The following is a 10,719-nucleotide window of genomic DNA, read 5'->3' as shown; positions in this document are numbered from 1 at the left end:
GGATGATGATAATATGAGAGAGGGTGGTGCAGAACAAAACAGGAAAGGAAAGAAAGGTAACAGGGTGTGTGCAAAAGACTTGAATCCCGTATGGAAGCTAAGGATGAAACATATGAATAGATTATTTACCCGAATCTTCTTTATGGAAGCAAAATGCAGACTATGAATGCGTATGAAAGTTAAGTAAAAAGAGAAAAACGGTTAAGATGAGCAATTTGAGTAGCACGTGGCATAAGACAAACTGCAATAGTGAGAAATGGGAAAATATGCGGGGAAAAAAATGATATAAATGAAAAGATGCTACAGGGTTTTAAGAGGGTTTAGCCATGTGGTAAGAATGGAGAACAATTTGTTAGTGAACAGAGTGCACCAGGAGATTGGCAGACAAGAAGGCCTAGAAAAGGTTGGATAAATGGCGTGAAAGGAGTATTGGAAAGAAGGTTCCTACTAATCATAATGTGTAAAAGTGAGGGAAATATAGGGGGTAAATAGTATCTTGTGTATAAGGTGATTTGACACACTGCTGATGAGTACTATGTGCGATTAAGTGATGTACCTAATTTTATGGAAGTAACTCCTACTGGGATTACTTCACGATTCTGCAGATCAGTTCCTCCTTTACTTAAACCAGGTGGCTCTGTCACTAACTGTCCAAAGGAAAAGGCAACCCTTTTGACTGATGTGTTTGACAGTAAGCAGGGTAATGAGAATCTCGAACCTCCTCATTCCTGTTTTCCTGAGGCTAAAATAACTAGTTTAGTTTTTCGATCTCGTGAAATTAAAGCTCTCTAGATGGACATTGATGCTTATGAATGTGTTGACACAAACAGTATTTTTCCTTTGTTTTTTCTAAAGGCTGCAGATTTCTTAGCTTCAAATTCATATGTTATTTTTCGCAAATTAGCAAGAAGAGGAGCTTAACACTTGTTAGAGAATTAGTAATGTTACCTCATTGCGTAAATGTGTTTGTGGTCACTCAAGTCCAACTAATTACCGCCCAATTTCCATACCTCCCATATTATCTAAAGTTTTTGAACGCCTCATGGTAAAACATTTAGATAGGTTTGCTAAAAGTAATCATCTGTTCCCTAGTTTGCAATTAGGCTTTCGTAAAGGCCCTGGAGTATATGTTGTCCTTCTTACAATCTCCAAATGTTGTACAGAAAAATCTTGAGGATTGGCCTTGATTTTAGTGCTGTCTTTGCCCATATCAATCACGAGGCCTTTGTTTTCAAACTCAAACAGTTGGGAGTGGGTTGGTCTCTTCTTAGCATCATTATTGATTTTTTAATAAATGGATCGCAAAGAGTTGTTGATTTTGGGCACCATAATTGGCTTATTGAAAAAGTTTCTTTTAAGATTTTCGGTGATCAATCTATTTTGAAGAAGTGTCTCAATTCTTTCTTTCTACTTTGTTTAGAGTATTGTTCTCCTGTCTGATCTTCAGCTGCTGATTCTCATCTTAATTTGTTGGACAGGAACTTACGGTCTATTTAATTTCTTATTCTTGATCTAGATAGCCTATTAATCTCTGACACCGTCGTTCAATTAGTTCGTTATGCATGTTGCTTAAGATTTTTCATAATTCTGGCCATTATATTTAGATCTTCCCAGACAGTACCATCCGGTGCGTAACACTGGGTATACAGTTGATTCTAATAATCAGGCCTTCTCCATCACAAGGCTCAATACTACACAGTATACTAGAAGTTTTATTTCCCTGGTCTTTCCAATTGGGTGGTTGAATCGGTAGAGCTTCAAAAGTTCAAACTTGCAGAAAATGTTTTTATGTTGAACAGACTGACATGGTCTCTTTATAGTTGATATTTGAAAGATCCGTTTTAGTGTTTTTTACTGGTCTTATAACATTTCATTCCAATTGTTCATTACTTCTCATACAGTTTATTTATGTCCTCTCCTCACTGGGCTATTTTTCCGTGTTAGAGCTCTTGGGCTTACAGCATCTTGCTTTTCCAACTAGGATTGTATCCTAACTAATAATAATAATAATAATAATAATAATAATAATAATAATAATAATAATAATAATAATAATAATAATAATAATAAATAAAAATGACGTTAGATAATATAAACATACAGGTCTTTGAAAATTTGCTTACGTCACTTTTGAAAGAGTGAAAAACCTTTTTGGTCGTTGCTTAAATGTTTTTGTATAATTTTTATATTTCTTTATATAATGTATTACCATTGGATGTTAGATTTTTAAATAAGATTCGTAAAAATTCTAACCAAAAACATTAAAAGAACACAAAGTTTGGACAATGCAATCTGTTCGTTTTGGGAATTACTAATGGGAGCCAATAGTCTATATTTTTCTTGGGAAATGTTATATTAATATTATAATTTGAATATAATTATATATCTTATATGGATTTAAATATTATTTATCCTGTGTAGAAGTTATGTTTAAGGAGACAATATATTTTATTTTTTTTAAAGTCAAGTGAAATACATCCGAACGATTGCCGCTAGACTGTTTGTAAACAATGTCACTGAGCACCAAACTTGTGGGTATTTTCTGCTTGTTTTTACATATTAGGTGCTATGTGGGCCGCAATCTAGAATTCACTACATACAGCGATATATTGTCTTGCTCAGAGAAGGAGTATTTTGATCAAGTTAGCCTCCAGTGTGTAGCATGTAGGGCCAATCAGTCGTCAGTAGCAGACCGCTTTTCTTGTAGTTGTGATCCAGGGTTTAGGGTAGTTTATGATGGCAACGAACTGCAGTGTGAACTGTGCCCTCAGAATTACGTTGCTTCTAGAGATAAGCTTGACTGCGTGCCTTGTTCTAATTCATCAACATATAATGCCACTACTAAGGAATGCCAACCTTGCCTCGACCCTATGGAGATTTTATCCGATAAGCTTACAGATGGGACTTCCTTAGGCAGTATGGAATGTATGATGTGTTCAAATGATAGTGTTCCTGGAGATGATGCTTGTGTTCCCTGTCACTTCTCGTTCTACAGCGCTAGCAGAGGGTCGTGCTTTTGTCCTAAAACGCATGTTGCAGTTGAGGGAATTTGCATTAAACAAATAGATATAGAAAAAGTGCCCGATAAAGAGAGTAGCTACATCGTAAATTATAACAATGGCGTGAAAGTCTTGTCTACGTTTTTTGAGACAAATTTTCAGATGGCAGCTGCACTTTGCTCTTTTTCAAAGAATTCTACAGCATGTCAACTCCTTAGTAATTTGTGCGTTATGCTTCACTACACATTCGATGAGGATGGTAATGCATGTCATTTTTATAGAGAGCAATTTGGTGATAATTTTATCAACATTCCAGATCATGTTCCATGGCTATACTACACAGAAGGCGAAGCAAAAGTGTATCTCTCGAAAACTCGGTTGAAAACATATTACAGTTTTAGGAAAAGCGATCCGGACTCCAGACTGAATTTCACAGTAGCAAAATACTCTGCAGATGGTACATTACTACAGTATGGGAGACTAGAAGACACATTAACACTGTGCCCTTTAATTGACTATCATCTGAGCACCGCTGTTAGGTTTGGGACTACTTTTTCTAAAAGTTGCATTTTAAAGGTTAAGGATTTATGGGATTCGTATGAGACTGTTTTTTATGATGTTTTTCTCCAGTATTATGATGACGAGGAACATATGATATATGCAATACCTGTTTTAAATCTTAATTACAAGGAGGATGGAATTTCCTCTAATCAACAAAATGACAGGAAGTGGCAATTAACGCGTCGGTTTTTTATTATTGACAATTTGAGTGGGAAAGGAAGTCTTTCCCTGAAAACTCGAGACTATAATCAAAGAGCAAGGGTTGTAAGGTATGCTCAGAACATTGAGATACTTATTCAGCTTCGTGAAGAAGGAAGTCATGGTCAAATATATCCTCCTCTTATAAAGGTCGTCTATGGTGAAATAAATGATGAATTATATGATACTGAAGAAATGGTAGAAACAACATTGCGTGTTACCTATACAATGGACTACTCAAAGATACAAGAAGATTTGTCAATTGCTGTTGGAGTCATGAGTGCTTTTGCTACTCTGTGGTCTCTCATAGCCACTTGGAGTTGGTCAAGACGTTGTGGGAAAGTAAACATTGATGTACCTACCATTATTCACTTCATTTTAACAATTTGTGGTAACTTGGCGAATATATTTTTTATTGTTATGTTTTTCTCATGTTTTTATTGGACTATATTCTTTAAGCGACAGGATGTAGTGCATTTGTTTTTGCTTACCCAGAATCAAGAAGAGGTTGTAAAACAATATATGATATCTGCATGCGTCTTAAAGTTATTCCAGGTTGTCCATATTCTTTATGTTCAAGTTACTCTTGATATGTTCATAATTGACTGGGAACAGCCTCGGGCAAAGAATTCTCTTCCACATCCACTGATATCCGGAAATGGAAATGAGGAAAAAAACAGTAAAGGAGAACAGCACCCAATTAGTATTTGGAGGACATATTTCATTGCAAATGAATGGAATGAGTTACAAACTCATAGGAAAATAGATCTTGGTTGTCAGCTCTTTATAACTTTGATCTTTTTGAAAGTGTTTGGTTTTGAAAATATTGCCGTTGCAGATCCAAGGTCTCATCTTAGTATTGAAGATACGGATTACGTATCTCCTCAGAGTTACGTGTGCAGATTTGCTGTGAGCGTTACAATATATGGGCTCATTGCAGCATTTCAGTGGATATATAAAGCAGCTTTCTATGAAAGGTGCATAGAAAATAAGCTTCAGCAATTCATTGATTTGTGTTCCATAGCAAATATTAGCATATTTATACTTGAACACAAAATGTTTGGTTATTATATTCATGGAAGATCAGTTCATGGATATGCTGATGTTGATATGCACTCCTTTTATGAGCAACTAAAGAGGGAAGAAGAAGACCTTTGTGGACATAGAGGACTTGAGCCTTCAAGTGAATGTCAGACATTTGAAGTTGCTATTACCAACAGATTTCGTGAGCAATACGACCACATATTGCAACCAGTTAAAGGTTTTATTGGAATGAAGAGACAAGGCAATCATGGTAGAATGCCTTCTAGTGAGATGGAACAGAGTTTTCAAGCACATGAAACCATGAAGAGGTTTTTTGGAATGTTTCTTCAGCATGCAGTGAAGGATTTAGACTACATTGTGAAAGACAAGTTATTTCTTGAAAGTTTGCTAGATCTAGAGTTCCAAGAGGTTGATGAGAGGTGCCTTTTCTTTCGTGATAATAATCATTGTTTTGATAAAGTCCTATTCTGTGGTCATGAGGTTTCTTTTGTAATCTTTGAGCTCCTGCTTTTCACCTTTGTTGATCTTCTCTCGTATGATTTTGTATTGTCAGCAGTTGTCACCTTCATTTTTTCGTTCTTTATCAAAAAGGTTCGCTTTGCCGGTGGGCGAAAGAATGTTGTTAGCAAAACATTAGTGGACCAAAGATTTTTGGTGTGAATTTGAACATTTTTGGAATGCAGAATCACATTTTATCAATAGTATTAGGTAATTTTGAATGATTAATTGTCAAAGTTATTTTTTTTAAATTGGCTGTGGTATTATTTTAGTCATATGGAAGCTGTGTTATTTTCCTGTATAGTAAGTGGCAATTATGAATTGATTTATCTGTTATCCAGAGATAGAGGTGTTTAAAATGATCTGAGTTGTAAGTTAAACACTCTTATAAAGCCAAAGTTGAGGGATACAATTGAATTTTTCCTCATATTGTATGAGTTTTTTCAACCTGGATGATAATCTATTTTTAAAATGCTTCATTTTGTAGCAAAAATGAAATAAGATTTCAGTATCTAGTAAAAAAATTGTTTGGTGCCTAGTCATAGCTTTAAAGGAGAATTGGAGCATTCCCTTTTTGTACTTCTAGTCAAACCTTTATGAATATATATTTTTCAATATTAATCTTACCCGATGATCATGTAGCTGCAACTCTGTTACTCGACAGAAAAAACCTACGGTCGGGATACGCCAGTGATCGCTATACAGGTGGGGGTGTACAACAACAGCGCCATCTGTCGAGTAGGTACTCAGGTACTTCTTGTCAACAAGAACCAAATTTTTCCTCTGTCGTGCCAATGGCAGGACCTACTAAATACGCCGTCCCTAACTGGATTTGTTTTCACAACGATTTGGTGAAGTACACTATTCCAGTTTTGAGCTTTCGCTATGCAGGGGTTTTATCTTCATTTCAAAACTTGAATTCGTTTTCGATAGATTTAATTATGGTGACGAAGAGAGTATGGACTCTCTTTCACTTTTAAATGGCCGACCCTTCCCTTAGACGGAAGTGTGTTTAGGTTTTTGGTAATTTTGCTTAACAAGTTATAGATCTATTTATTTTATATCTCTCCGCCTTGATAGGCCTCTTCGATTAACTTTCCATTTATTATAAACTTATAAAAAATTAATTTTTAAGTTTGTTTATATGCGACCTTTCCTAATAGTAGGCGGTCCTTACTTGGAACCGAAGTTAATTAACATTGAGCCCGTCATATCGTATTTAACCTTTTAAGAATTTAATACTTTTTTATGTTTTATGAAAGAATTTCTTTGATAGTCTCGTACTGTTTTCAAAGATGAACTAACGTTTAGTTTTTTAGTCTCCGCAGTTGTTGACGTTCAGAACGTTCAACTTGCGCTCTATCGTTACGATAGAGAGAGAGTGTTTCACGGTTTCACGTTGCAGTAAGAGTAAACCGATTCTAGCGTTTCGTTCATTCTTTCTTAGCTTAAATGGTTTAAATTCTAAATAAAGGAACTTTTTATTTGGGAAACCTTTCAGTTTTTTCCTTTTAGCAAATAACATGTTTTTACGATATATAATTGGGCTCTTCTCTCAGGTGCTAAGTCAAGAGAGAAGAGAGAGAGAGATAGAGACGGAGGGAGAGAGGGGAGAATAAACGTTTCGTTCAAGCGGGTAACGTTGTTCTCGTTTTTTACTCTTCTCCCTAGTCGCTGTAGAGGAATAAGGTAAAACGTTTCTAGAGTTTTATTCTTGTTCCCAGGCTTTAGGCGGTGAGAGATTGTAAACGTAGTTTATTTGATCTAGTGTTTAGTCTCTTTTCCAGCCACTGAATTCGTTTTTTTTTACTCTTCTCCCTAGTCGCTGTAGGGGAAGAAGGTAAAACGTTTCTAGAGTTTTATTCTTGTTCCCAGGCTTTATGCGGTGAGAGATTGTAAACGTAGTTTATTTGATCTAGTGTTTAGTCTCTTTTCCAGCCACTGAATTCTTTATCTTTATTTATGTTTTTCTGTTGCATTGTAAAACTGTTTTCGCAATTACTACCTTTTAATGAAGGATAGGATTGCGTGTTTCAGGTAGAAATCAGTTAAAGTTTCGATTTCAGTGAAATAAGTGCAAACAGAAAATCAAAAGTGATAAAGTGATATGCGCAAAGTGTTACAGTGTTGCGTCCGAGGGTTCGTCTGTTCGTGCCAGTTGTTCACCTAGTCCGGGACCTCTTACAAGCTCCCAAGCCCAGGGGAGAAGTAATGTCGAATGACTTATGGGTTCCACAGGCCTTGATCGACGAACAGACGTTTTTCCCTCCGTGGTTTCGGGCGTATCTACACACGTTGCCGACGTGATCGCCCCACCCACACAAAGACGAGAGAGCCCATTTATTCCTCGTCTGCGGAAGAGGTTTCTCGTAGAAACCATGGACCAAATCTTGCAGCTTTTAAGTGCAAGTCGGTCCCTTCCGCGCAAGTCCAACGGCCTAGGTGTAGCCACTGGGTCAGTTCGGACTCGCTACAGTCATCCGACGACTGCACACCTCCCAAGAGAGGCAAGGTGGTACCGCAACAGGCAGTAACTCCGTCTGTTGCCGCACCAGCTGTTTTAGACCCTCAGTCACAACGGACAGTAGCTCCGTTTGTTGCTGTTTTTTGTAGACCCTAAGTGGTCTTTACTGCAGTCTATGCAGACTCAGTTAGCTGCGGTTATGCAGGAGTTTGTGCAGAGAAGGTTTACACTGCTCTCGTTAGCCTACAACCTACCACGGTTGTGCGCCCAGCTCACGCTGAGGCTGCCTGCTCCCACACTCCGGCTGCGGAGAGCTCCACCTCCGTTGCGCAATCGACCCTGCCAGACGCATGTTAACGTTAGCCGACATGCGGCTCCCTCCGTTAACATGCGTGAGCTACCGCATCAGCAGTGGGAAGGTGGAGTCAAGCTGCCGTGTTTTGACGCGATGCGTTAGTTTCCGCAACCCACGGCAGTCCCCACCACGCACCACCACTCCGCTTTGGTTGTTGCCTGCTCCCTCACTCCGACTGCGGAGAAGGTTGACGATGCACCCGTTTGCCTACAACCTGCCACGGTTGTGCGCCCAGCATGGCTGCCTGCTCCCACACTCTTGTTGTGGGAGCTCCTCCACCCATGCGCAGTCTACCCTGCCAGACGCATGCTGACTCCCACAGACACACGCAGCACTCCGTTGCCGTGCGTGAGCTACCACAAGCTGCCGTGTTTTGACACGGTGTGTCAGCCTCCGCAACCCACTGTGGTTACCGCCACTCGCCCGCAGCAGACTAGTCAGTCAGGAGTTGAGGCTTCCCCACACAGCTTTGGTTGTTGCCAGCTCACAGACTGCCAAGCAGTTACATGACATTGCCTTCTGGTCTGCTACTAATGCACCAGTGCTGTATGTCCTCACGCACCTGTTGTGGTTGACAGTTCAGTTTTTGACAGTTCACAGACTGTCAAGCAGTTACATAACGTTGCCTTCTAGTCTGCTGCTTATGCACCAGTGAGACCCTCACTGAGATAACCTAGCTTTTCTCGGACATGGTTCCTGTAGATGAGAAAGTGCTGTTCTCCCTCCTTCTGATATTCCTTTGAGGACTCTGTCATTTGGAGAGGAGCCTTAAGCTGCTTAGCCTCCTATGGACTTTAATTAAAGCATAACAAGGCTTCCAGGGATGGTAAATGGTTCCGCTTCGGTCGCTAACCCCGTCTGTTGCCACACCTGCTCCCATAGACCCTAATGGGCTTTGTTGCAAGACATGCAGTCCAAGCTTGTGTCCTTGATAGAGGATTTTTTACGGAGAAGAACCTCCTAGCCAACAACCTTCCTACCGGTTGGTTGTACGCCCTGTTGACGCTGAGGTATCCTACTCACGTCCGCCAGTTGAGGTGGTTCCTCCACCGGTGCGACCCAGTGTGGGTTGCCAGTCGCACGTTGACGTTAAGCGACTCTCGGAGGTGGTTGTGGACGTTCAGTGTGTCACTAGGAAGACGTTCAACAACCAGCAGAGTTGATTTGTTGTGACGCAGTGCGGCAACCTCAGCAACCCGGTAGGGGGTTGACTGCACAACCCAGACAGTCTAGACAGTTTCGGGTTGACACTGTTCTTCCTCGCGTCCCCATGGTTGACAGTTCACAGACTGTGCAGCAGTACCATGATCTTGTGTCCGGCTCCGTCACGCATCCACCAGGGCGACCGGATTCAGCGAGTCAGACGTTGCCCACTCCGTTGCCGTTTCCTCATCAGTTTCGGATGAGGAACCCTCTGATGAGGACATTGCTGAACAAGACGATCAACCCCCAGCCCTGTTATCCATCCAGAAGATGCTGAAGAAGGAACACTGCCCTGTCAGGCTGTGGATGAGTCTGGTTAGGACACTGTCATCCGTGGTTCAATTTGTGTCACTTGGAAGACTACACCTCCGTCCTCTTCTGTATCATCTAGCTTTTCACTGGAAAAGGACAAGACGCTAGAAGCGGTCTCGATCCCTGTTTCCGGAAAGATAAAGTCTGGTCTGACTTGGTGAAAGGACTTTATCAACCTTTGAAAGGGTCTTCCCCTGACTGTTCAGACTCCCAACCACGTTCTCTTCTCGGACGCATCGGACGTAGGCTGGGGTGCGACATTAGGCGGTAGGGAATGCTCGGGATTATGGAACTCGAGTCAAAGGACAATGCATTTCAACTGCAAGAAGCTACTGGCAGTACGTCTGACCGGGGAAAGCTTCAGGTCTCTCCTTCTAGGCAAAGTGGTGGAGGTGAACACGGACAACACCCTGCTTTGACGTACATCTCCAAGCAAGGAGGGACCTACTCTCTGACATGGTACGAGTTCGCAAGAGACCTCCTCTCCTGTTCAACAGGTCTAGACTTTTCACTAGTAACGAGGTTCATCCAAGGCAACTTGAATGTCATAGCAGATTGTCTCAGTAGGAAGGGACTTATAATTCCAACATATTGGACCCTCCACAAGGATGTATGCAAGAGACTTTGGGCCACCTGGGGCCAGCCAACCATAGATCTCTTCGCAACCTCGATGACCAAGAGGCTCCCAATACTTTGCTCACCTATCCCGGACCCAGCAGTAGTTCATATAGATGCCTTTCTTCTAGATTGGTCACATCTAGATCTATATGCATTCCCTCCGTTCTAGATTGTCAACAAGGTACTGCAGAAGTTCGCCTCTCACGAAGGGACAAAGTTGACGCTAGTTGCTTCCCTCTGGCCCGCGAGAGAATAACTCACCGAGGTACTTCGATGGCTAGTAGACGTTCCCAGAACACTTCCCCTAAGGGTGGACCTGCTACGTCTGCCACGCGTAAAGAAGGTCCTCCGAGGCCTCCACGCTCTTCGTCTGACTGCCTTCAGACTATCGAAAGACTCTCGAGAACTAGAGGTTTTTCGAAGGAGGCAACCAGAGCGATTGCTAGAGCAAGGAGAACATCCACCCT

At 40.9% G+C, this 10,719-nt stretch overlaps 2 protein-coding genes across 5 annotated transcripts in view; both read left to right on the top strand.

Annotated features, from left to right (window-relative positions):
• The first annotated feature begins 2,480 nt into the window (after positions 1-2,480).
• LOC137621537 (uncharacterized) overlaps positions 2,481-10,719 on the top strand; it is a 165,596-nt gene continuing 157,357 nt past the window's right edge. For 2 of the 4 annotated variants that reach the window (XM_068351908.1, XM_068351909.1), the window contains exon 1: positions 2,481-2,531. The gene's annotated coding sequence lies outside the window, so the exon portion shown is untranslated. Of the gene's footprint in view, positions 2,536-2,645; positions 2,665-10,719 lie in introns of those variants that run through there. The other 2 variants (XM_068351911.1, XM_068351912.1) reach the window with 2 other exon arrangements.
• Positions 2,511-5,903, top strand: LOC137621788 (meckelin). The gene has a single exon (XM_068352295.1). The coding sequence runs from the start codon at positions 2,511-2,513 to the stop codon at positions 5,460-5,462; it is 2,952 nt and encodes a 983-aa protein (XP_068208396.1). The 3' UTR covers positions 5,463-5,903.

Source organism: Palaemon carinicauda, chromosome 28, assembly GCF_036898095.1.
Source record: "Palaemon carinicauda isolate YSFRI2023 chromosome 28, ASM3689809v2, whole genome shotgun sequence".
NCBI classification, from domain to species: domain Eukaryota; kingdom Metazoa; phylum Arthropoda; class Malacostraca; order Decapoda; family Palaemonidae; genus Palaemon; species Palaemon carinicauda.
Note: the sequence above shows the minus strand (reverse complement) of the source record. Positions and strands in the feature narration are given on the sequence as shown.